Source organism: Hippopotamus amphibius, chromosome 1, assembly GCF_030028045.1.
Source record: "Hippopotamus amphibius kiboko isolate mHipAmp2 chromosome 1, mHipAmp2.hap2, whole genome shotgun sequence".
Classification (NCBI taxonomy): domain Eukaryota; kingdom Metazoa; phylum Chordata; class Mammalia; order Artiodactyla; family Hippopotamidae; genus Hippopotamus; species Hippopotamus amphibius.
Window position 1 is genome coordinate 53,059,183 of NC_080186.1, and position 26,759 is coordinate 53,085,941.

The 26,759-nt window shown below is 48.6% G+C and overlaps 1 protein-coding gene across 2 annotated transcripts in view; it reads right to left on the minus strand.

Moving 5' to 3' along the window:
• Positions 1-296: 296 nt before the first annotated feature.
• KANK4 (KN motif and ankyrin repeat domains 4) overlaps positions 297-26,759 on the minus strand; it is a 31,249-nt gene continuing 4,786 nt past the window's right edge. The window contains exons 2-9 of one of the 2 annotated variants that reach the window (XM_057697912.1): positions 23,166-25,097; positions 21,718-21,829; positions 18,794-19,012; positions 17,232-17,319; positions 14,925-15,144; positions 9,556-9,698; positions 6,134-6,334; positions 297-423 (exon numbers count right to left, since the gene is read on the minus strand). In XM_057697912.1, coding sequence (XP_057553895.1) covers positions 319-423; positions 6,134-6,334; positions 9,556-9,698; positions 14,925-15,144; positions 17,232-17,319; positions 18,794-19,012; positions 21,718-21,829; positions 23,166-25,097 — 3,020 coding nt within the window. In that variant the 3' untranslated portion in view covers positions 297-318. The remainder of the gene's footprint in view (positions 424-6,133; positions 6,335-9,555; positions 9,699-14,924; positions 15,145-17,231; positions 17,320-18,793; positions 19,013-21,717; positions 21,830-23,165; positions 25,098-26,759) is intronic. The other variant, XM_057697921.1, reaches the window with a different exon arrangement.

Below are 26,759 nucleotides of genomic sequence, written 5' to 3' on the forward strand. Positions count from 1 at the left end.
CCTGCTCTCTACACAGTGCTACAAAGGGTAGAGTCACGAGGAATGAGGCTGAAGATGTCTGGGATTTTTTTAGCCAATACCAATGTACCCTGTACCTTGCACCCCTCTGCAGCCCGCAGAGTTTTGGGGCTTGGCCTAAGGCAAACTACAAAGCATCCTAATGAGCGGAATTATACAACAGGAATGTATGTGCATATTTGACATAGTTTCTTCTCTTGCAGGGCGGCCCTCTGGCTATGACCCGTGCCCTCTCCAAGGGCGAGGGAGAAGTCCAGAGAAGGCGCCTTCTGTTCCTGGCTGCCAGCTCTTCCACAGCCCCTACGGCCCCAGGGACCTGCCCTGCTTCGCGTGGGCCTGCAGCAGCCCTGCAATTTCCACATGGGCGGGCGATTTCAGAACGATGGACAATGCTGTTCGGCCAGCCTACGGGGAAGAAAGAAAAAGAAAAACAAATTTTTATCTCATCTGCCTCCCACCACAGAAAGGAAACGTGAGTTGGGAACAAGGGGTATGCATGGGACATAGAAGTCTATTCCAAGTATTCACAGAGAAGAGGAGACTCGACCCGCACGAAGATCAGAAAAATGGGCCCCTTCCATGGAAACATCATTCATTCCTAGCAAATCTGTGCCAATGAAAATAAAGAAGTATTGCTTTGTTTTTAATTTTTTTTTAAAAAAAATTGGAAAACAGGGGCTTCCCTGGTGGTGCAGTGGTTAAGAATCCACCTGCTAGTGCAGGGGACATGGGTTCGAGCCCTGGCCCGGGAAGATTCCACATGTCACAGAGCAACTAGGCCCTTGCGCCCCAACTACTGAGCCTGTGCTCTAGAGCCCATAAGCCACGACTATTGAGCCCATGTGCCACAACTACTGAAGCCCGCGTGCTGACAGCCCTGCTCTGCAACAAGAGAAGCCACCACAATAAGAAGCCTGCGCAGTGCAATGAAGAGTAGCCCCTGCTCTCCACAACTAGAGAAAGCCCCGGCACCAATGAATACCCAACACAGCCAATAAGTAAATAAATAAATACATTTTTTTAAAAAAAATTGGAAAACAGGAATGAAAACAACTCTTCTTCCATTATTCCATTACACAGACCTAAATGGGAGTTAGCATTTTGGTAAATTTCCCTCCAGTCTTTTCTCCTGTGCAAATGTATTGCTGGTTTTTAAATAGAGGAATGATAATGTATATCAATTTTGAATGTACTTTTATTTTTAATTCACTATGATATGCTATAAGAATTTCCCTGCTCTTACACAGTCATCAGAACATACAGTTTTTCTTATTAGTTGTATAGTATTCCATTACTTACTGAACTATTTTTCTCTTATTGGAGATTTAGGCTGCTTCCAAGTCTTCACCACCATAAACTTAGTGCAGAAAACATCCTCCCATTCCTAATTATTTCCTAAGGATCAACTCTTTGAAGTGGGCTTGCAGCCCAGAAGGACACACTCATTTTTACCTCCTAATGCATGATACCACACTGCTTTTCTCACTGCAGCTGCAGTGAAAGAAGCTGCCCATCCCGCTGTGTAAAGAAGCTGCAAGCAGAGCGGCTCTCAGCAGGCAGCACTGGCCCTTCCCTACATAGAGATGAGGGGAAGGGCTGCCGTGATGCAGTGAACACTGAGCTCCACGAGGGCTCGATCCCGTATACAGAATTCTTAAATCTAAACAGCTCCAAAAACCACTTTTTTGGCAACTCCTCTGGAGGCAAAACCTGAGGTTATCTCTGGTCCTTACTTAGCCCATGTAAGTGCAAATACTTTTACATTTTGCTGCATAAATATGAACGGGTTTGATGCATGGGGGCTGCCCAAGGCCCCCCTAGAGTGTTCTCTACTCTACCGCAGATGGGAGAAGCTACTTTCTAAAATGTGGAAAATCCAAAGAAGCAGGTGGGAAGTGCTCACACTCAGCTAAAAACCCTTCAGTCCCTTCTCTGTGCTCCAGGATGGAGTCCAGCTGCCATGGGGGCTCCACACGTGTAAATAACTATAATGTAGGGCCAAAGGCCAAACAAGCCAGCAAAAGAACAGAGCCAGCTCAAAGGACAGGATGACCACCCTGTGCGTATGGGGGGAGGGCGGGGGGCGGGGAGAGGAAGGAAGTGGCATTTCAGCAGTCAGCCTTCACAAAACAGATGAAGTTCTTTCCCTGAAAAGGCCTCATGACTCCTCGTACCCCTCCTTCTACCAGTCTTTGTAAGTTGGGATTTGTGGGGTTATTTGATCAATCTCAGTCTCCACAAGGTCAGGCACGGGATCTGGCCTGTCCTGCTGGCCCAGCCCCTGGCTGCGTGCCTGCGGTCTGGTCGGCCCTCAATAAGCACTGCTGAAAGAGGGAACGCCGGATGACAGCAGAGAGTATTCATTTCAAGTTGGTGAAGAACCTGAGCCACCTAAATCCTGATAAGCATGTTAGACTGGGCACGTCTGGAAGGAAGCAAAGATTTCCTGCTTCCTGAAGATTCTAGCGAAAGCCCCACCAGAGGGTCCCGGGTTTATTTAGGCCTGTCCCCTGCTGCACTTTGTCAACCCTGAGGCTCCACGTAAACACGAAGACAGTGTGATCAACGTTACTACGGGAAAGAGCCACAGGGCCGATCCCAGGGAACACGTGTGCCTTTGAACAGGGCCCACCTGGAGATGACAGCCTGCATCGGTGGGCTCTTCAGCTGCAGACGTGGAAAGTGGGGACCCCATTCAGTTCAGAAAGGGTGGCCAGAGAGACCACCTGGGGACAGCGTTTCCCCGAGATGCCTGCCTGAGCCCTGGGAACAAGCCCACGGCACGCAGCTCCGGTGGGAGTCAGGCACGGCAAGTCCCTGCCCAGCAGCGCTGCAGGCCCAGAGAGACCGGAGGGGCTCAGGCAGCCAGCACACCTTGTGTGTGTGTGCGTGCATGTGTGTGTGTGTGTGTGTGGCCGGAGGTTATCTCTCAATATGACAAGAACTCACCAAGAAGTCACTATGTATCAGGCAAAGATGAGCACGGCATAGTCTCTGCCTTCAAGAAGCTTTCACTTTGATGGGTGCTTTGGAGGCACTGCCCAAAAGAGTCCTTCAAAGGCCCTCAAAGATTCCTTGCAGGCCAGGGATCCGTCCTCACCACCACCTTCCCGTATTCATCACTCTGGCAGCCCCAATAGGCTGGGTGACCAATTTCTCGAATTACCTTCTAAACATGGGGAAGGCGCCTTGCTGGCTGTTTCTGGGGGTTCTGCATTTACAGCAACCTTTACATGTTGGTAAGATGAGAGAAACCAATTTCAGGACATGATTTCTCTCTCAGTTTTCCAAGGGAGCATCTAAGTCTCCACAGGAAAGTGAACATTGAAGCGAGATGGTGATCATGAAAAGGGCTGGACGCCACCCTTCAGTGCAAAGCTGGAAGCACGGGGCTTGGTGCTTGCTAGGGCCCCAGTCGGCTGTCCGCATCTCACACTGAAATTTCTCACCCAAGTAACCTTCGGGAAATTTGGGTGTGACTCCTGAGTCAACCCTGTCCCCAGCAGGCAACAGGTGATTGCGCTTTGAGCAGGGCCTAGAAACTTCTGTGGGCCTGCCACCTGCACTGCCCAGGCACCCCTGTGCTCACCGGGCATCCCCTAGCCATCTCCACCTTCTCCTAAGACAGGTTTCCGCCACCATCTCCGGTTTAGCTGCCCAGTTCCTACCTCCCAGGCTTCCTGCTTCTCCGGCTGCCTGGAACTGCAGCTGGCCTGGTCCTCGACCCTGGTCTCGCTCTTCCTGAACCAGCACTTGCCTGGGACGGCTTCTCGTGCCACCTGGATGTCAGCACTCACCTACACCAGGGTTTCTCGGCTGCAGCACTGCTGACATGCTGGGCCAGCTAATTTGTAATTCTTCATTGTTCCTGCACCTTGGAGCATGTTTAGCAGCATCCCTGGCCTCTGCCCTCTAGATGCCAGGACGGCCCCCTGCCCGCCCCACACATGCTTATGACAGATAAAAATGTCTCCAGACACTGCTGAATCTCCCCTGGAGGGCAAAATCACTCCCGAATGAGAGCCACTTCTCCCTTTGGGGACCAGCCTCCTCTGATTGGCTCCCCTAACTGCAAACCTTCATCCTCCCCACTCCCCGCAGACACTGCCTGCAGATGCCCAAGTCCCTACCCATCCATGCGGTGGCTGCTTTGTATTTGCTATCGTGGTTCCCCTACTGACAACAGTAACAGTAGTCATCAACTGAGTACCTCCTAGATGTCAGATGGGGCTTCACAAACGTTACCGTCTTTAGGTCTGGTCTATGACTCTCCTCATTTACAGACAAGCATGCACAGGCTCAGAGTGGTTAGGTGATCTGCCCAAAGGCACACAGTCACGGAACCCAGTTTCAAACTCATGAATGTTTAATTTTAAAGTCCGCACTTCTAACAATCACTCAGTTTGTGCAAAGTACAACAGAGCCCTACCTTCACCTCCTGAAAGCAGCCACTGAGCTCTCTAATCTGTGACAGTCTCCAGGAGACGCTCTCAGTCTCACTGCTTGATAACCCTGGCTGACCAGAGACGTCTGAAGCTCCTGCCCCCTCAACCCCCACCCTGGTTCCACAGGCCTGCCCTTTCAGGCCTCCCCTGGCCAACTGCAGTGGTCACTCCTGAGAGGTCCCTGGGCCTGTTCCAGATTAAGGGGCCACCTCCTTCTGCCCCAGGGCGGCCCTGCAGGGAGCTCGCTAACATAGAGCCTTTGTCTGACTGTGTTGCATTTGGAAAAGGAGGCTCTTATTTCCAGAGCCCACCACTGTTCGCACAGGCATTTCAACAGGGTCTGTGCTCTCTAATGATCACAGAAATGGCTCTGGGCAGAGCTGGGGTTCATGGGACCTGAAGACATTGAGCCTGGGTGCCTGCTGCCTGGGTGTGGTGGGAGGGACCCAGCCGCTTGAACTACTGACCAAACAATGATAGGGTGTGCAGACGTGGCCTGGGAAGAGAGGCTGTCCCTGGGAAGAGAGGCTGTCCCTGGGCAGAGAGGGGAATTCTCTTTTCCTCCCCAGGCCTTCTTTTTTTTTCTCCTGTCTGTGCCGCGCGGCATAAAGGATCTTAGTTCTCCAACCAAGGATCGAACCCATGCCCCCTCAGTGGAAGCGAAGCCCTAACCACTGGACCACGAGGGAATTCCCTCTGAACTGTGGATGTTAAGAAAATACAGAGAAGTCTGTTTAAAGCATTATAATGTCAGCATTAAGAACACAGGAGTCAGACCTGGGCTTGAATTCTTGCTCCAAGAATCAGCCGCTTGTGACCTTATGACAGCTACGTAGGTGCTTTAGGCCTCTGTTTCCTTAATACAAAAGGGGGATGGCACTGTCCACCTCGCTGGACTATTGCGAGGATGCGTGCAGCAATGCATGGAAAGGGTTGGCTCCTGGGAGGGCTCGTAGGAGTCTGCTGGAGCTGGTTCTACTAGCTGTGTGATCTGGAGTATATTACTTAACCACTCAGTGCCTCCGTTTCCTCATGAGCAAATGGGTGGCATCAACAGAGTCAACCTCATAAGACTGTTGTGGGATTTAAGCGAGATGGTCTGTGGTAAACGCTTGGCACCGAGCCAGCACACGATACAGGTTAGCTCTGGTTACTATTGTTATCTCATCACCGCCGCCACCACCACCACCACCACCATCACCACCACCACCATCACCTTACAAGAAGCATGTGTCTGGCATTGCAACTTCCAGCACGGTGGCTTGATGAAATGGGCCACTCTGTAACATGGGTCACAGTCCAAGAGTGAACACGATTTGCACTTGGTTCCTTCATCCAGCTTTTTGGGAGCCCCATGGGCAGCAAAGCTTCCCTCCTCAAGCTGCTGCCTCATAACCCACATGCTGTTTTTGCCATGACCAGATGCGGTTCAGGGACAAGACCAGGCCTGGGCACAATCCCTCAGGATGGTGTAAAAAGTTAGTATTTGAGGTTTCTCAGCTCCAAGTCTCCCAGCATTTACATGGATCATCTCATTTAAATCCAACAACAGCCTTATGAGGTCAATTCCCTTCCTACTGCCATACGGTTCCTTGTATTCTACTGGCTGGCAAGGCACTTTTCAGGAAGGGAAGTGAAACACCCACTTGTTAATTGCTTATAAGTCTCACCTTGTCAGTCAGCCTGCTGTCGCAGGCCGGGTGTGCCAGGAGCAGCCGTACCATGTCAACGTTGCCATGGCGACAGGCCAGCATGAGGGCCGACGATCCATCATGGTCCTGCAAGTTGACATCCGCCTGGCAGTTCAGTAGGGCCTGGACCATGTCCTCCCTGTCGTGGCTGACTCCCAGCATCAGCGCCGTCTGGCCTCCCTGCACACAGAGAGCAGGGCTGTGGTGAGGTTGTGGCTGACGGGAAGGACCCCCTCTGTACCCTGGGTATAATCAGGAAAGACTTCTCTGGAAAATGACAGTTGACCTGAATCTCCATGGTCTGGGACGCATCCTCCTTGGCCTGGCAAACTTCTCCTCTTCCAAGACGCTAGTCAAATGCTACATCCTCTCTAAAGCCCTCTACTAACACCCCAGGCACAGGGTTCATAATACACCATTTACCACTTGGTATTTCAACCTGTCAGCCTCTCTCTTTCTCACGGACTGTGGCATCTTTGATAGCAGGGACTAAGTCTTTTATATCTCTCTTTCCAGCACCTAGCACCAAGTACATGCGGATAAATGTTGAATGATGGAATAAATGAAGGGTTGAATGCTTCAGGACCATGGCTTCTGACTCCCTGCCCCAGCTTAACTTCCGCCAGGAGGCCTTGGGCTGCTCTGAACACCTCTGGTATTTCCAGCTGAACGATACCCAGAACGCTCTTTTCTCAACAGGCTTCCTGTTTACATGGTCCTGTGGTCATTTCCAATCCACAGCATTGACAACAATCTTTCACATGCTTGTAATCAGCAGTGCACGTGCAATGGATTAGAGTCAGAAAGTGAGACCAAGCTCTGGTTCTGCTGTTTCCTAGTGCGTGACCCTGGCCATGTCCCTGTGTGTCCCTGAACCTTGGTCTTTATTTTCTTAAAAATTAATATAATTATGACCTGTCCTGTATACCTCACAGGGCTTTTGTGAAAATCCAATGAGATAAAGAGTATAAATATAAAAATGTGTGGTAGTAATTTTTCCAATTACAAAATGATCATTTTTCCCGGACTTTCCTGTATATACATAGTCCTCTTTACATGATGTGATTATATATTTTGCCCTCATGGCTCTCTTCGGGGTTCCAGGCAGATCAGGCATGTCGCTCTGACTGAATGTCAGGCTTTGTAACTCTCCTTTCAGATCCCCTGTGGCTCTGAGCACAGCGCCTGACACGTAAAACGTGTTCGCGGATGCGCTCCCTGATTAAAGCTCCAGTCTGCAGTCACTGATGGATGATGCGCCTCTGCCCGGAAGGCCGGGGCTTAGGGAAGAGAAAGGGGATTGCAATCAGAAAGAGCCTGGCTCTGCCGCACTCTACACTTATGTGACTCTGGACAAGTGACGCTCTCGGCGACTTTTCCTGATCTGGCGAAACAGGAACACAACGACCTTACCTGCCTTCTGGGGCTGGTGTGAGACCAGAGTGCGGCACAGGGGCTGTGTACACTTCAGCTAGTGCTGTCTTTATAAGCGTCAGGGATAATGTGTGACCATCGCCGGGTACGTGGGAATGTATCATTCGGTGTCCCGCTTCCCCATTTCTCTGGAACCCAGACAGACCTTTCCAGAGAAGCCTGTTTGCTCTTTGGTTTGCTTATACTCAGCCCTGAGGCCATGTTGTTTACTGCACTAACCAGACCATAGGTTTCCCTGCAGGCCCCTCTCTCTGAGCGGTATTAAAGCCAGATGACATATGCAGATGTCTTCCTGTCTGCCCCCTGCCTGACTTGGGGCCCCTTCCTTCCTCATTTCCATCCTGGTCTGGTTCCATACAATTTAATTCAACAACCATTTACAGAGCACTGCTATCGGCCCAGTGCAGCGCTGACTACGGAGATACAGAGAGAAATAAGTAGTTTAGCCCAGGAGATTCCTGGCCTCCCAGCTCACTCCTATTTAACGTGGTACCTGAGGCTCCCCTTGTACGTGACGCCCCCAGAGGGCGCTGAAGGATGCAGCTGCACTATGAATTCCCATCACTGCCTTGGTGACCTGGGACGGGTTCCTTATTCTCCTAGAGCATCAGTTTCTCCTCTACAAGGAGGGCACTGATTTTGATCATCGTGAGCACCCCTCCTTCAAGAGGGCCAATTTTGGAAAAAAGATTTACTATGTTTATGGAAAACTTATTATTTAAAATGAAAACAGCTTTATTGGGTCCTATGGAGTAGGAGTCATAGGTGGGTGAAAACACTTTGAAAACCAGAAAGTAAGCTCCAAATGTCTGTTTCTTGCCACCAGTAGGACTGCTATTATGTGAAGTGTGCAAAGTGACTTGGCCATCAGGTTAGGCTGCATTCACCCCATTGGGGTGGGATGGATAACAGAGTTAGATTGTTGAGAGACAATTTTCTATGGGTCTTTCGACTTTCTGCACATCTCGTGAGTGAGGCAATAACTGGCCTTTGGTTCTAGACTATCTTTTTAAGGATGAATGTACAAGGAACAGCGTTGGAAGAGAGAGACACTCTCTCCTCCAGAACAGAGGGCAGACACGCTTACTATCCAGTAGGAAAGATTCAGGTTCCCTAAGCTCAGGGTTCCTCTGCAGTAACACAACCCACTCTGCACGCAGGAATCTGGTCTTCCTCACACCGCCCTGTGGCTACTGGGACTCCCAGAATGGGTATAAATACCAGTACTCTGACGACTGTTACTGCTGTGAGTAATACACTGCCCTTTGTCTCCGGCACAAGAGTCCTGTGTCTTCTGCCAGCATCCATGACGCTGTGGCAGGCTAGCTTGTAGCTTTAAGATAGAGTAAAATCTTAGACCCTTTACAGTTCTTGAGTTAGGCCACACTGATGATCACTCTGGGAGGAAAAGGAGAGTGGAATGCACCCTACTTGTCCTCCTATTAGCCAAAGATGGGTAAGTGGCCTTTTGAGATGCTCGCATTGTTTCATATGGAGCTTTGTCTAACTCAAAGCCCTACCAGCCAAGGGCCATACCCCTACTCTGTGTTCTCAAGCAGATGGGCCCAGAAGCTGAACAGATACATCCCAACCCTCTGAACTGCTTTGTAATTTATGATCGAGGTAGGTCACCTGCTGGGGCTTTCCAGAGCACAACCAGCAATGCCTTCTCAAGGTGCTAACTGTGGGAACATTCAGTTCAAGGAGTCAGACCCAGATGGAATTTGCCCAGTTTCAGACCGGGACGTAGCTTACAAACTCACAACCTCTGTCCCAGCCTGTCTTGGTCTCAGGAAGCTCTGAGGAAACCACATGTCCAGTCTTTGGACAGATGCCATTAGGAGGGCCCAGACATCTTGGGTTAAAATCTCTACATGGACCTGCATGGAGTTTCTCACCCCACCAGCAGAATAAAACTGGGAGGTGCCATCAGTCATTAAAGAGGAGATTGTGTTCACACCTCCTACCTGAGTAGCTTGGATGTTCACATTTCCTTCTCTTAAGAGCTTCCAGACAACAGCCATGTCTTCATCGGTCTCTGCAGAAGCCAGAGGAGTGATCATCACAGCAGTGTAGCCAGCTTTGTTCTGATGGTCCACGTTGCAGACACCTGCAAGAGAAGCACCAAAGCTGGAACAACTCCCAAGAGGCTGGAAGCCAGGCTTTAGACTGCTCAACAGGACACTGCCTGCTGGTTAAAGCACCACAGCATAGAACAATCCTTTCCCAGTGGTGGAATCTCTGTTCTACATTTTCAGTAGCCTTTAACAGTGGCCACTTTTCTTTACAAGTTTTCTGAGGATATCCAGCAAGAAAGGTCTACAGGAGAGTCAGAGATGATGAAGGGGGCTAATGACCTTGACTTCATTTTGTAAAGTGGAGCACAGACATTATTCCCTTTATACAGATTAGAACCGTGAAGGTCAGTGAAGCTACATCAATTGTCCAAGTGAAGGAGAAGTGAGACCAGGACACAGGTCTATCCAGCACTAGAGCCCATCACTCACACGGCCTCGCGTTGCCCACGGGCGTGTATTTCAGGTCTGGCTCTATATCTATATGTAACTCTTAAGCCTCTGGCAGTGGTTGTAGGTCTTTTCAAAGACTAGTGATATCTTGTGCAATAGACAAGGGGACATGAAAAACTCCCCAGGATAAACACAGGAAATCTTCTGGGAATAACCATTTCATTTGAAAAGCAGAGCGGAAAAAAAAAAACACTTCACAAATTTTTATATTAAAGCAATTAAGAATATACACTTCACAACAGAATGAAAAACTGGAATATTTTTAAGATGAAGTATTAAATGAGAACTCAAAAGAAATTTCTGCTTTCTAACCCTGGGGATATGCATTCATAACCGTTCCCACCAAAGGAGACACAGGAAATCATCAGCCTGTTACCTCTTGTCTGAAGGCCCCCACCTCTTAAGGGTGGTACAGTGTGGAAAACCAAATCTTCCCTGCACTGTTGCTCATATGAAAAATCTATGTGTCTCTTTGGGACAATAATAAACCTATCTCAGTAGAACAAGTTTGAGACTTTCTTAGCATTTCTTCTGTAAAATGGGGATCATAATGGAACCTATAAGGTTACTATGAAATTTAATGAGTTAATATATTAAAAGCACTTAGAGCAGCACCTAGCACGTAATATACAATCAACAAGTATTAGCTCTTATTACTAATTATTACTATTATTGTCCAAAATGGTATTCTTGTCTTTACATCCTTGCTACTTGCTTTGGAAGACTTAGATATTCACTGTAACAAATCTGGTTTATGACAAAATGTCAGTTAGGGTTACTTATAAGTTCTGTGCAAGGGGGAAAAAACCCAACAATTTGTTGACATTCCCTCCACTCCACCCCAAACAATTTTTGAGAAATGTGTCATAGTGGACCCGGATGCTAGTAGATACAGTGGGGCTCATGTATCAGCAGTTTCCTCCCTGAAGCCTCTCTGACCACTGTCATGACGAGCTGGGCTATGAAAGCCGAGTAATAATTCCATGCATCGCCTCACAACTCTGTTCTGACAAAGTCAGGAATATTTGCATTGCCTCATTAATGACTTTAAAATGTTTACCCCATGACTATTTTATGCTTGCTTTTAAGATGCGTAAATGAGCCTCAGGTTACAATTCTTTATACACTCTTCAGAAATGTAACCTATAACTCAGTGGAGTGAGGACAAACTCCTTCCCAGGGGCTCTGAAAAGGGGCAAAGGACCCTCTGGCTTTCACAGCAGATGCTTCTGAGCAGTTCCAGGATGTAAACCAACCCTCCCTAGAGGTGAGGGAAAGGCTCTTGACTGGACATCCTCCAACTCAGTCAGCTTCCTCCTCTGCAGAGGCATCCTGGCAAAATAGAGGATGGATCACAAAGGACTAAGCTGGTGGAGGTGCACTCATGGCTCTATTCTCAATAATGATGAGACTTCTGTGCAGCCCTTTGCGGTTTGTAAGATACTTCCTGATACTTCACAAATGGCTGGGAAGGTAGCCCAGTTTGGAGTGGGATAGAATCTGCCTTCCTCAACACCCCTTCTACAGCGAGGGAAAGGGATGGCACTTTCGGACCATCTCTCCAACCCCATCACCCTTCATTCTTTATGCTTGTGGCTGTTGAGCTATTTCAGCATGTTGAAGAGGAAAGCTTCCAAACCACTTTAGGGTTGATGAGTGTTGACTGGATCTCAGACGACATCAGCAGAAATTTAAAACAATCAAATCAAAGGTTGTGAGTTCTCCAGCCTGGCCTGGCCCACCCGGAGGACTTCAACAGGCTGCAAGTCTGTGAGCTACGTAGACACGAAGGTGCTACATTACGGGTCTTAGGGGTTTTGTGCACATAGTAGGTGTGCCTAAGGTCTCACCGTGTCCCTGGAACCTAGTTTCGGGTAGTAGAAAAAGCCCAGGCTGGGAGGATGACAGATCATGGTTGGAAGTCTGGCTTAGCTACCTGCTGGCTCTGTGACCTTGACCACATAACCTGACCTCTTTGAGCCTCAGCTATCTCACTTGGAAAATGCATTAAATATCTGCTTCACAATCACCGCAAGGACTGCATATGGTAGTGTAGCACTGTGTCCAGGTTGGGGAAGGCACTCAAAAAACTATCGGTGGTATTGTTATTCATGGTCTATAATGAAAGGCCCCAACGTTGAACACAGGAACTGTAACCCAGAAGCATGCACCTTTAACTATATGCCTTTCTCAACTGAGCTACCATTTTTATGGTATCCATGAATCCGTGAAGAATGTTAGAGCTGTAACTTCATCTTCCTCTGATGATGTGGGAAGCAGAGAGAACCACAGGCTGTCCATGCAGGTAAAGAGTCTCAAGGCTGCCTAATGGAATTTTGGAGAATTGGAATGTTACTGGAATTTAACTTAACTCCAAGGAATCATCTGTCCACTCGTTCGTCTAACAAATATCTTCACTCGACACCCACCACCTGCCAGGAACTGGTCTAGGTGCTGGGGATACTGAAAGGAAGGAGACAGACAAGAGCCTCTCTTGGGTTAACAGAGTTCTGTTAGACTCAGATAGAAGTGACAAGCAAATATCTTCTAAGGAAAGACACAAGGAGAGAGCTGGCCTTCAGGCTGCTCGAGAGGGGTGCGGCAGCCACTTTAGATGGAACACCAAGAAGTCTTCTGAGGTGGCATTTGAGCTGTGACTTGAGTGATGAGAAGGAGCCAGTCATGAGAAGAGTTTCAGGGAAAAGGGTCCAAATGGAAAGAAAATGCAAAAGTCCCAAGGAGGGAATGAGTGTGACAATTCTGAGGCCACGTGGCTGGAGTGGAGGGAAGGAGGGTTCATGGTGGCAGCAGAGAGAGCAAGGGCAGGCAGGACCAGGCCATCCAGGATTCCTAAAGGCCAAGAGCAAAAGGAAGCTGTGGGAGGGGTTTAAGCTGGGGGGGACACGATTCAAGTTGGGGGGAAGCTGTTGGATCCAAAATTCAGACTTCCTGATGCCTATTTAAACTCCCCCTCCAGCTTCCTAAGTAAGGGTGTACAGTTCTAGCACGTGCTCCTATTCCTGGATGCCACGGTATCGCTTCAAATCTCAGCAACACAGTTACTGTGTGATCTGGAGCAAGTATGTTGACTTTTCTGAGTGTCACTTTCATTACCTATAAAACAGGGATAACTGTCCTAATAACAGGATTATCATGACAATTAAATGAGATCTCAGGTGCCAGGTGCTTAGCAAAGGGCCTAATATGTGGAGATCATTTGGGGTTTTATACCTCGTATAGGTACCCTCCTAGATATCCCTCATACAGTCTTCCTAAACTCACAGATGACATTTGCCTGGGACCCATGCACCTTCAGTCGGTCCCATCCCCCACTTGTCTGCACCGTCACTCCTAGGCTGCTTGATGCTGTCACACGCTCTGCAGAAACTCCACTTTAAGCCCTGTGGTGTCATCTCAGCAGACGCAGCATTCTTTGTTTGACTATTAATCACCCTTTCCAGCTCCTGAGAAGATCAAGGCTAACTGCAATGATTCTCCACCAGAGGGAAGAGTCTTCCCTTCCTCTAGACTCTTAATAATTAAGGACCTAATGCTCACTTCCCTTCTCTCCTTAACATCTCTCTGGGCCTTCAGCGACCCTCCTTTCCTTTTGCTTCCACCTCAGAGGAATAAATATCCCAGCAGCTTTTCTAGGCTGACCTCATCTGCCTCTGCTGTGGATTCCAGGTTTTTCCCGCTCCTCGAAGACCTTGCTCCATCAAGCATCTTCTCTCCCATGTATCGTTAATCTCTCTCTTTCTTTGTTTCTTTGTCTCTTTCTGTCTCTGTCTGTTGCTATCTCTCTCTCTCTTTCTCTATCTTGGATTCTTCTTCTCAGCCAACAAACATATTCAGGTCTCCTCCATCCCCATTCACTCAAAAATAACTCTCCACAGCCTCTCCTGCCTTCTCCAGCTATTACGCTACATCACTGCCTTCCCTATCCCATGCACTTCACTCCTTTCACCTCTGCAATCTGGTTTCCTCCCAACAAGCCCCTGAAACAATTGTTTCCAAAGTCACCAGTGACCCCTCCCCAAATCTGCCAACCCCAGGCAGCACCCTTCAGAGACACTACAGTACAGTATTTGACCCAGTGAACCATCTTTTTTCTTCTTGACATTTTCTTCTTCATTGGCCTGGGACTTTTCTCTGTCTGCCGGAATCTATCCACTGCAGTGCACCTTTCCTGCTCTCTAAACAGGGTATTATCTCACTTGTTCTGAGTCCTGAAATCACATTCTGCATCTCTCTCTTGTAAGCCATCATCCTGCTCCACCCTGACCGTCAGGCTGTGAGCTCCTGGACAGAAGAGGGCTCATACCTGGCTCACCTTTGCATCTCTGATGGTAGCTAGTATGGACATCACATGTAATCCACACATTATCTGGTGAAGGATGAATGAATCAAATTGAGTCAAATTGACCAAATGGAGCCATGCCTTTAGTTACAAAGTACGTATAAAGATGGTAAAATGTGACCTTTCCTAGAGGCAGTGTGTTATAGCTCTGGAGTTGGACAAGCTGAAAACAAAGTTTAACTCTACCATTTACCAGCACTGTGACCTGAGCAAGTTTTATAACTCTCTGAGCCTCAGTTTCCTCATTCGTAGCATGAGAATAATAATATCCACATCACAAGAGTGTTGTGAAGAATAAATGACATAATAAAGGCAAAATGGTTTAGCCCAGCTCCTAGAATACAGAAGGAACTCAGAACAGTGAAGAGTCTCCTCTCTGGAAAGACGTGGGAACAAGAACTGCCTGTCACAGAGGGACCCAGACTGCACAGACGCAACCGTTTCTGACCTGTCTCCAGCAGCAGCTTCACAATGGAGAAGTTGGAGTGGGACACGCTGTAGTGAAGAGCTGTGTTCCCGTTGCCATCAGCCAAGTTGACAAGCAGCTTTAGCAAGTGTGGGGAATGAGGCTGGACTTCACGGAGGTAGGTGGCCACCACAGCAGGGCTGGATGACTTCCGGCTAGAGATGCGGAACCACTCTTGACTGACGGTGTTCAAGCTCTGCTTCTGAAATACCAACAGATTCCAATTCCAGGAGGTTACCTAACCGGGTGCTCCAGCTGGGGTGTTAGTTTCCACTAGGAAAGGTCAGCTTAGGAGGCTTCCACTCCTATCCCGTCAGCTCCCTCCAACTCTCCATGTCATTTACTCCTAGAGGGCTCAGAGCTAGCGGGGTCCCCAAGCCGCAGCACACTTTGAACCTGTGCAATCGGCCCCCCATGTGAGGTAGACAGGAGGATTGGGAGAGCAACACAGTAGCCAGTAACATAACCCATTACTTGGGGACCGTTTGAGACTACCGTACGTTCAGATCACATTCCCCATATGCACAGGATAGCCACAATCCCCTCTTTCACGCGGCTACACCAGCCTATGTTGACCCTAGTCCAGACTCCACCAGGGCACTTGCATGTTTTTAACAGGCATAGCTGGAAAGTCACATTTTACTAATGGGAAAAATGCACACTGAAAGCTAAGACAAACAACATGCCCAGTTTATCCTTGAAGTAAAACCCAAACAGATGTGCTTGAATTATTTTTGGCTTTTAAGCTTTGCTAGGACCTTCAGAGAAAATGGTTTAACAACCCATGGCAGGACCCCACCATCTGCAGTATCAGCTCCTTTAGAACCACAAATGAGGACAGTCCCAGAGCAAATGACACCAGCTCTGCATGTGACATGACCTAAGTGTTTAAAATGGAAAATGATTAGATTATTTTTCTAAAGGGGAGGAGAAACAGTGAGGTTGTGATTATTAGAGATGATTTCATATTCATTCTGGAAAGGGCAATGAATTAGGAGTCACTAAGTCCGTGGGGCCAGGCTTAAGTCCTGGCTCAGCTGTATGACCTTGGAAGTCCTATAACCTTTTTGAATCTTTCTTCCTGTCTATATAATGGGGGGTGAAAAAAGGGCTGGGTCCCTAATCTCCCATGCTCCACAGAGTGAGGTCCTTGCATAACCTGCTTTGTCTCTAAGGTAGGGAGGTATCCTGTGCTTTGATCCTAAACGTGGGTGAGATGTCACATTTGCATGTCCTCTGATCACTTTTCTAGGCAGAAACAGTGGAATCTTTTGTGACTGAAACACTTTTTACATATCAGAATATCTCCTTTACCCATGGAATCTTCAGAAGAATCTGGAGAAAGATCTTAATATTAAGGAACACGGTGGTAGATTTTAAATGAAGATCCAGAAAACAACTTAGCTCTGTAATTCATTTAGGAATAAGTAGCAGGAGTTTTAATCAACATCCACATCACATATTGGTTCTTTAACAATCTGGGAATAAGTTATTTGCCAAATCAGCAAAGATAAAATACTAACAAAAATGGGCTAATCGATCGTTTTTACTCCTAAGGCTTTTCTGCAAAGGAGAACAAAATGGGCTTTAAAAATGCTTACAAGCTGTTACACATTGGGTCTTATCAGTTGCTCTCACAACTTGGGAAAATATGTTTGCACCAGTACCTCTTGACTCAAGCAGAAAGTAATCCTTACATGTTTAAATCTCTGTGGGCCGTGACGGTGTTAAGGAGAAAGCAGACGTATTTTCTTGCTTTGGGTCTCTGGACCCATAGGTGCACTTCAAGTAAAACAGTGAAGACTACAGAATGAAATGCCAGAGCCTGAGGGTAGTGGAGACACATGATCCACCACCTTCATTTTATTAATAAGGAATCCATGGCCCTGAGCATTGAACTGCCTCGCCCAATATCTCACAGATGGTGGTCCTGGGAAGAGAACCATGGTCTCCCTGCTCTTTTCCACTCTACCTCCGGTTCTTTCAAACTACGAGGCAATTTTGAACCTAAGCGGCAAACAGTTCTATGACACACTGAGGGTGGGACACGTAATGACACTTGGCAAATGCCTCTGAGCCCCAGGCCTGGTTCCTGCGCACATGCATGGGATCTGCTTTCTCAGCACAATACATCACCTTGGGCAGCAGAGGTTGGGCAAATGAGAGAGCACCCAGCCGACAGGGACCCAGGCACACCCACACTGCTGCCTCAGGCACGGGACACAAGTCACCCAGGTGAGACTTAAACAGGATACCAATCTTTACATGATGATGAAAAACTCAGAGTACCAAGAGCTGGTCAGTGGCCGTCCCAGCTTCTGGCAGATGTTGGCTCAATGCCCGGCATGCATTAAGGAATTCTTCTGAGGGTTTATATCTAAAGAGAAAAGAAAAAAAAAAAAAAAAAATATATATATATATATCAGTCTCCATGTTGATTAAAAAAAGAAAGTCCCCTGCCTTGACTTTCACTTTCATCTTTTACTTCTCAGCAACTCAAACACCCAAACTGGGCAACTTCCCAGGGTCAGAGGCATTCCTCAGAAATACTGGGTGAACACAGCCTCCTGATGGGGAGGCTTGGCTTCTGAACTCTTCTGAAGAGTGAGTCAAGCACATTGCCCTTTGGATCCTGCTGTTTTCAGGAGGGCGGGAGCAGACCACCAAAGCATTTTTTGGGGGGCCACGGGCCCAACTGCCATTTCTGACATGCTGGGAAAGGGAGGGTTATCTTTCTGACTTTGGAGCAAGCATTTTCTCTCTGAGTGACTTGAAAAATCCAAAGGACCCACTTCATAGCAGCAAATTTCTCCAGGTTATTCTTCCATGAAGGATACAGTAAGTGCTAATAGAGTCAATAAAATGAAAATCGATTAAGCTGGGGTGCTCTCAATGATACGCACTCCTCCTGCACTAGCATAAGAGCAGACTCAACACTGAGAAGCCTAGGTTGGGAGTCAATGGCATTGGTCACCGAGAAGCTCTGCTCTCATCACATCCTTACGGCACTGCTATGCTGGACCAGCCCTGCGGCCCTGCTGGACAGTCGGCCGCCATTCATCACTTGTCATTCCTTCAGCAACGAGGCCGGGGATGATGGTGACGATAATGCATGGTACTTACTATTCTCATTTCTCCCATTTATCCAGAGCCTACTATGTGGCAGGCACTGCAGTAAGCACTTTACATACTTTTTTTCATCCAATCCTCAGATCAAACCTATCGGGTTGCTACCATCCGTATTTTACAGATGAGGAAACTGAGGCGAACACAGCTTAAGTAGCTTGTCTAAAGTAGCACTGTAGCAGACGTAAGATTTGAATCCAAGTGTGTCCGACTCCAAAGACAGTACTCTCTTCATCATGCCACGTGACCTCTCATCACTTTAAAAGACAGGGTTATGTCAGCATGGCTAACGGGAAAGGCAGAGAAACATGTGGGAGCATCACAAAAGACCTGGTTGAAAGACCCACTCTGCGAGCTGTGTCACTAACTTCTGGAAGCCTATGTTTCCACATCCGTAAAGTGGGGCTTATAATAATGTCTACCTTACAGATTTTTAGAGGATTACATCAAGAGAATACCTGTAGAGTCCTTCACATTTTCAGGGCTAAGACCATGTTAGCTTCATATGCAGAGCTCTGTCTATGACAGCGTATACCATGAAGGCAGGAGTTAGATCTCTTTAGTTTAACCAGTGTAAAGTACCTGGCATAGATGAGAAACTCAATAAATATTGGTGAATGGATGGGTAAATGAATTAAATAAACAAACAACTGGATAAAAGGGTGAATAAATGCCCTTTCTCTTTCTCAGAGGATCAAGTGCCCATCTGTCCCCATCTGACTCACCTCTCCGCCTTGGGATGGGAGAGTTCTTCCCCAGGCCCACTTTCCTGGTCTGTGTCCCGGGTGCCCTCAGGGATGCCCTGGCCCCCCTTGCCGCTGAGGTGGGCATCCTTGCCCCGCCTATATTCTGGGCCATCACATTTCTTCTCAGCCTCGCTGTCAGACAAGTCTTCTGGGGAGCTGTCCTCACCGCTGGTCTCCTCACTCGAGGTGGTCTCATAGCTGGGAAAGGAGACAAGGTCACTCATTCTGTGTTTCTTGCCCGACGCGCGTGTCAACACAAACGAGAGCTCGGTGGGCTTTAGGTAACACTTTTCTGCTTGCTAACCTCATCCTCCATTGTCTACACCTGCAGGGCTGGGCAAGGGGACTCCCAGGAAACCTACTGTCAGAGGAACATGCTTTTAAGAGCTCTGATTCTAATGCCTGAGGCCATTTGGGGGAGAAAAAGGTAATAACTAAGCTCTTTGCAACAAACACACAAAAAGCGCATGGCGTAACTGGCCGACGCATTCAGATGATCCAGACAGGCAATCCGAGGTTCCCACGAAAGCATTTGATTCTGGAATCCTAATGTCCTGTCTAGAGAGGGACCCAGATCTACGCAAACGCCCCCCACCCCCACCCTGAGTTCTCTGAATTTCCTGACCAGTCCTCACATCTCTGGGCGATTGTTTTAAGCCTCCCTTTGGCCCCCGTTCTAGCCCAGTTTACACTTGACAAGGGAGGAACCGTGTGTGTCCACTCCTGGCAGGGTTCCATGGGACACGTGAACAGTTGGGATATTTGAACTGAGCACCTGCCTTTCTCAGTTGCTGTTTCAACCACGGCTTAAAACAGTGAAAGTGAGGCTGTGGACCGCTTGACTGGCCTTCCTTCTGCAGCAATGATCCTTGTGGTCAGTTACACGCAACTTTATTGACGTGGCAGACCAGAGACCACGGAGGAGAGTTTTGGAATATTTATTGATCGCTCTGCTGATGGTCTCCAGGAGACCTCTGATGGAGGATGTTCCAGTTAAGATGAAGATCTTGGGTTCTTGGCCCACAGGACACTGCCACAGAGACCAGGGGAGCCCAGTGGCCATGGCTTCTACTGAGCCCCCTCATGCCCTCTCTCTGAATGGTGGTCCCTACATAAGGCCCCTGTGCTCACTGGATTTATAGACCCAGCCTACTCCCTGGTATGCTCACATTCTGTCTTGTTCAAATCCCAGATATTTCTTCCTCTACTGTGCTTGGAACAACCTTTTGCTTTTGTGATTAAGAAAGTGAGGGATGTATTCCGTTTACCAAACAGCTCTTACCTTAGAATTGTTTCCGAAAAACCCCGCCCGGAAGTTCATTCATTCAACAGACATTTATTGAATATCTACTATGTGCCAGGCACTGTTCTAAATGTTATAACCAAAGTCCCTATCCTATCTGAGCTCCAATAAACAGGGAAAGGCAAAAAATAAACACAAAAACAATATATTCAGTTAACGATAAGAGCAATAAATGAACTAATAACAGGCCATGGGTTAGTGTGATGGGAGGAGGGGCTACTTTAATTCAAGCAGAACTTTTTAACATTGGCCGCATGTTAGAATCACTTGAGGGTGTTTCAAATTCCCAGTACCTGTACTGCACCTGAGACTAATTAAACCAGTCTTCCGGGAAGGGACACAGGCGTCAGTATTTTTAAAGCCTCCCCCAGAGTTTCCAAGGTGCCGTCAAGGTTGAGAACCACTGCACCAGGCTGACAGGAACTGAGGGTTATCTGGGAGAGGAGCACTTTAGGTGGAGGGAACAGCAAATAGAAAGACCCCAAGATCAGCGTGACTAAGCATGTTTGAGGAAGAAAGGCCAGAGCCAGTGGCAAGAGATGAGTACAAAGCTGGTACTTTTGCAAGTATTTAAGCAGGGGAGAGCTAGGACCTGCTTTAGACTTTGAAGTTAGGCTGAGTCTCCTTTCTGTACACAAACTGGTGAAAGCTCAGGAAAAAATGGTTTCTTCTCAGGCCCGTGTCTGACAGCAGCAGGAGTGGGAACAGCAACCCTCCTGTGACATCTCATTTCAACCTGACGTTTCCCTCTCAGAACCTGCAACCGTGGTGACGTCACCCTTGCCTGAATCTGTTGTCTTCCTTCTGGTCTCACCCAAATTAGCAGGGGTCCTGACCCCTTCCGGGCAGCCCCCTGGGCCCACCCTGGCTGGGCCCGATGCCCCTGCCCCGGGCTTTCCTACCATCCTCCGCTTCTTGCTCTGCCAGAGTTCATCTCAGCCTGTCAGCATTCCCTCTTTACTTCTGTCTCATCTCTGCCCACGTCCAAACTGTGAGTTAAAGGCAGGGACCATGATTTCCTTGACTTTTGTATCCCTACCACCAAACACATTGTCGGCATTTAATAAATGTTTGTTGAATGACTGATTTGGAAACTATTCTAAATCCAGTGATTTCCTCTCTACACTCTGTAAGGTCTGGTTTATATGTTCTGAGTCAAGAGACACTGGTCATTTTTCTTCATCCTAAAAAACATTGGTTTACTTTGCTGTAAGTTAGTTAAAGGAAGGAAAAAATTAAAAGAGTGAAATTTGAAATTCTACAAATTAAGAGTTTGTCCTAGATTCGGTGTTGTGGTTCAGATTAAACGTCTTCCTCAAAGGGCTCATGTGTCCCCCAAACTCCCAGAAGGCACAGGAATCCTGGCCGGAGGGAACACCAAAGCCAAGACATATTAAAAGCATAGGATCCAACAGACCACCACAGCTGGCAAGGAGCCAAACACATGCAAACCCGAGAGGGAGTTTTAAAGGGCTGTTGAGACTAATTCCCTTGAAGGAGAATGAAAACCGGATGCATCCGCCTAGGAAAAGAGAGTGCTCGAGACAACAGCGGGAGAGGTAGTGTGGGGAGCAGTCCGGGCTGCACGAGCGATGCTTACCCACCGTTAACCCCAACAAACTGAAGGTTCTTTTTGGTCCCATTACCTCCTGCACGGAAGCCATAGTCTTTCTTTTTCATTATGGATTTAAGGCTGGTCGACGGGGAGATCTCTAGGCAGACACAACATCACAGGTTAGCATATTTTGGGGATGCCCCCAGAATGCAGCAGAACTGCAACTCTTGCTTTGAGGGGACACAGGTTGAAGGTGTGTGAAGAGGCAGAAAGGGAGCTAGATAATGTAAATCAAATATACTGAGGGTCTTTGAGGTGCCCCAGCCTTCCGGCCAAGGCCAGACAAATTGTTCCTGTTCACAAACCCTCTACGTGTGGATGACAGTAGAGTTATTGGAGTGTCCTTGAACCATGTGGCGTGGGTGCCATTATTGTTCCTATCTTAGTCTGGGGAAATCTGAGGCTCAGATTTGCTCAGTGAATGACAGAGCAGGAACAGATCTTAGGCTTCCCCACCCCTGGTCCAGCATCCACTTCTGCTCGAGGGCACCTCAGCAGTCCTTCCTGGCTCACAAGCCAGTTGACACTTGTGATGTGGGGTAGGCACAGAAAACACATGAGCAAGCGCACAAGTCTTCTTTGCTGGGCTCAAAGGGACAGGAGGCAATTCACAATGGGTAAGACTACAACTAGCCCCAAAGTAATGAGAAAACAGCTCATTTGTGATCTGTGGCAGGAAGCAGACTCACATGCTGCTGCCCGTTGAGCAAAGCAAAATGTGGTTCCACTTAACAGAGAGGAGTGTGTGATCTGTTATGGGAGGAAATGCCGCTCAGAAAAAGGGTTGACTTCCACATGTGAGTATCACTCAATCTCTCTCTCTCTCTCTCTCTCCTCTCTCTCTCTCAAACACACACAAAGAGAGAGGAGAGAGAGAAAACAATTCAGTAAAATATTTCAGATCTCAGTATAGTGTTCCTCCAAAACAAGGCTACAAAAAAACCTTTAATGTGCAAGAACTGGGGAGGACCACAGGAATGCAAGAGCTCAAGAAACAATTAAGGAAGGCAGAGGTTTAAAGCACCCACAGCCAGGGCTCTTCTTCACCCTAGACATCGCCTTTGCACAATGCAATTGAGAAAGAGGCACCTCTCTAGGCAGACACAGTACTGCAGGCTTGGCAAGTGTGGGCTGGGTTTCAGCTCCCATTTACCCTCTGGCATCTTTGCGCCCTGTGCTATCTGAACAGCTGCACATGGTGGCCCTGCAGTCAGTCCCAATGTTAAAACAAGGACAAGAGTAGGGGTTCCAAGCCTCCACTGTTAACAGAGATCAGTTTTTATTCCACTGGGTTCCTGGATGTGCTTAAATCTTTAAAAAAAAAAAAAACAAAAAAAAATAAAAAACAAAAAACATATGCATGCAATTAAAACCCTTTTCCCCTTTGACTCATCAAGAAGAAATGGTTCCCTGTCTCAGGCACCAGTATTTACCCATCGGCGGGGAGGAGGAGGGGTCCGGGGGCTCCTTCTGGGGCGGAGCCTGGGCTGAGTAGGCAGACAGCAGCAGGTTGAGGGAGCTCTGTAGCTGGTTCTGGATGCTGCTGAGCTTGGAGGCAGGCTGCTTGATGGCGCGGGCCAGCTCCGGGTACCCGTGCTCCAGGCAGCTCCACTGCTCCTGCAGGAGCTCCTGGATCTTCTTAACATACTGCCCAAGAGTGGCATCGGTGGGTGAGCTTGGTGGCCTTCCTGGGCGCTCCTTCCCCGGGAGCTCTGAACCGGCCTCCTCCCTCCCTGCTTGGGGAGCCTTTCTCTCGCTGCTCCCTGGAGAGCCCCCTGCTCCCCTGACCGGACCCTCTGCTCCCCACTGAGGGCCTCCCTCCTGCTCAGAGCCTCCTTCTTCGATCCTGAGCTCAGTGGAGAGGCAGCTATGTAAAGAGGGGGTGAGGACCATCTCGGATCCCTGTGGCAGTGACAGCTGGGGTGGTGACACAAGTTCTGCTGGGCTCCAATCCCTCACTTTGTGATTTTCCTGCTCCCACAGGAAGCCATTCCCCTCTCCCCTGGCCCCCCAGCTTTCAGATCCCGTGCTGCCCAAAAGGTTGACCCCAATGCTCTTGTCACACGACTCCCTGGTCAAAAGTATGTGCAGAGGGTCAGCGTTGACCATGGCATCAGTCTGGCCCTGAGCATCTTTGGTGTTCTCGTGGCTAAGCTTTTCTGTCAGTTGAACTACAGTGCACTCTAGCTCTCGAATCCTCTGCCCCCTAGCCTTGATTTCCTCCTCCTGCCGCTGGAGGGCAGCTCTGACTTGGGCCAGTTCCTCAGTTCTTCCAGACAGTTCGCCTTCAAGATCCGAGACCAGCTGCTTCAGGCTGGAGATGCTGCCAAGATCCAGGGAGGCAAGGCCCAGGCTTTCCTCCGTGACCCGGACCCCAATGCTTCTCACGTCTACCTCTACAGGTGGCGGCGGTGGGATCTCGCTGATATTGAGCTCGATTTCTCCTAGGGGGAGCTCATTCTCAGGGATGGGTGACGGCAGAGGTGGGGGGCTTGGTGTTGGGGAGCCGGGGGTCGTGACCACCACGCTGGCTTCTCTGCTTTCCTGTTGGTCTTCTGCATCCTCTAGAACTGCACGTGCATTCTGGGATGAGAAAGGAGGACTTGGGAAAAAGAGGTGATTTGGAGCCTCTTCTTCACCCTCTGGAGGCTCAGGCCCTTCCCGGATCAGCTCCGGAATCCCTGGCACCAGGTCTCCAGGCTCTCTGACTTCTGGTTGGGTTGCTGCTCTCGGGGTGGAGCTGGAAAAACCTGCAAATCCTTCCGCTGGGCCAAAGGCACCATCGCAGACACCGCCTTCTCCCTGAAGTGGGGGGAGGGCGGGCGGGGTGGGGGGACCTGAGGTCAGGCTCGGGTCCTCTGCGGCCCTGTTTTGCAGCAGCGTGGCTGGCATGCTGGACGCTCTCAAAAGCTGGGGCCGCCCACTCCCGGAGGCGAGCTCCGCCTCCCCAGGAGTAGCGGCCTCCAGCTGTCTGGCGGTCTCCGCCAGCAGGGCCTTCCGGTGGTAGCTCACCTCGCTCCCGCCGGTGGCTTGGAGGTGATCACCGAGCGGCAGCGGCTGGGCTCGCGCCTCTGTTCCTAGCGACACCTTCCTCGGCACCGCTGGGGACCAGTTCGGGTGGGAAAGAGCAGCATGAGGGCGAGCCCCGCTGTCGGGAAGGCTGAAGTTTCGGGGCAAAGTGCTAAACTTGGCCTGCTTGGCCCTTCTGTGGATAGGAATTCTTTTGATGGTGTTTCCCTTCTCGATGTCATCCACATACTTGAGGAAGTCCAGGTCTAAATGGAAGCCATAAGGGGTCTCCACGGAGTAGGGGTGGCTCTTTGGAGGGTCTTTCTCTGCCTTCCCCGGCGAGGACGGGTCTTTGGCTGGGAGAGATAAGACATGTGAAAAAGAAGCACCACGTTAATAAGGACACAGGGTGCTGAGGCCTGATAGCTCTCGCAGGAGTGTTCTCCTAAGTATTCCAGCCTCTGAATTCTGCTGAGGGGCTCACCAACTTTTGGCGGTGCTGAGAAACCCTGTTATTACATCAATGTGGACTTAGCCAATGTCTGTTGGTAGAGGGAATAGTTTCCAATGTGCAGTATGTCATTTCAGTTACTACTGTGGCCAGGAACTTGCCAAATCAGGGTACTAATTGGTAATTATGAATATGGATGTTTTCAAAGGATGAAATACACAATTGTCTCAATATTAAAAAAGAACCTTGCGTTATTCAGATAGGTACTAGTAAATCTTGCTAAAGTCAGAGATATCAAGGCGTCATGCCTTCTGTGTTATTTAAGCTCACTCTGATGGCTGAGCCTCTAGGTACATGAAGCTCAGAGAGAATGGGAACGCATAATCGCGCACAGCCTATGCTCTTCTCCATCTGAAAACTGCTTAGTGCTTAGCAAACAAATTTCACTTTCAAAAACTCATGCCAGGTAAGGAAATACCACCTTTTTCACAAACCAGATAAAAGGTGGTGGAGGAAAATGGGACAATTAATGTCAAAAGGGACATTGGCAAACATCCTCCAAGAGGTGTGAGACATGATTTTTCAGAGCAGCCCAAAGTATTGGGGGAACATCACGATGAGAATGGTCTCTGTCTCACCAAGGCACCACTCATCTTAACTCCAACAGAGGGTGCTGAAAACAAGTCAGTCCTTTGAATATTTGAATCCATAGGAATTTGTCTCCAGTTAACCTCTTCCTCAGGTTAAACAGTCTGTTCTTTTGATGTTCCTCACGTGACACCCCTTATTATCTCTGTGACATTCTGCTAAACATGCACTGAAAATGCTGAGTTCAGGACAGACCATTAGTGGAGAGCACAGAGGCCAAGAATACGGACCCTGGAGCCTGGTCTATATCACAGCTCTGCGACCTTGGAGAAATTACCTAGCCTCCCTGCGTTTCATCATCCGGAAGATCACAATAACAATAGGGAAGATGAGATTGTGAGGGCTGATTAATTAATACATATAAAGTGCTTAGAACAATGCCTCCACATGATAAACACTCAATACACACTCGATATTGTAGTTATTAACCTTGTGGAAGCCCAAATTACAGAGAACTGGAGCCCCCTAATGGAAGCTGATTTGCTGGGTACACTGGAGGGGATCCTCAAATTCTTTGTGTCTGACATTGCTGGACTCCAAGAGTAATAGGCCCTGGGGACAAAATGACAAAATAGCAGTAGCTGAATTCACTTTCCTCAACCACTATTTATTGAGCACCTGTGCTGGTTGCTAAGATAGATCCTAAGGACACAGAGATGAATCAGGTATAGCCCAGCCCTCAAAAAAAAGTATGATCAAGTAGGAGAAACACCAACAAGTATGATGCAATGTGACGAGGATGGTAACAGATACATGCTCAAGAACCAGTCTTCAGACTTCCTAGGTGGTGCAGTGGTTAAGAATCTGCCTGCCAACGCAGGGGACATGGGTTCAAGCCCTGCTCTGGAAAGATTCCACATGCCACGGAGCAACTAAGCCCGTGTGCCACAACTATTGAGCCTGTGCTCTAGAGCCTGTG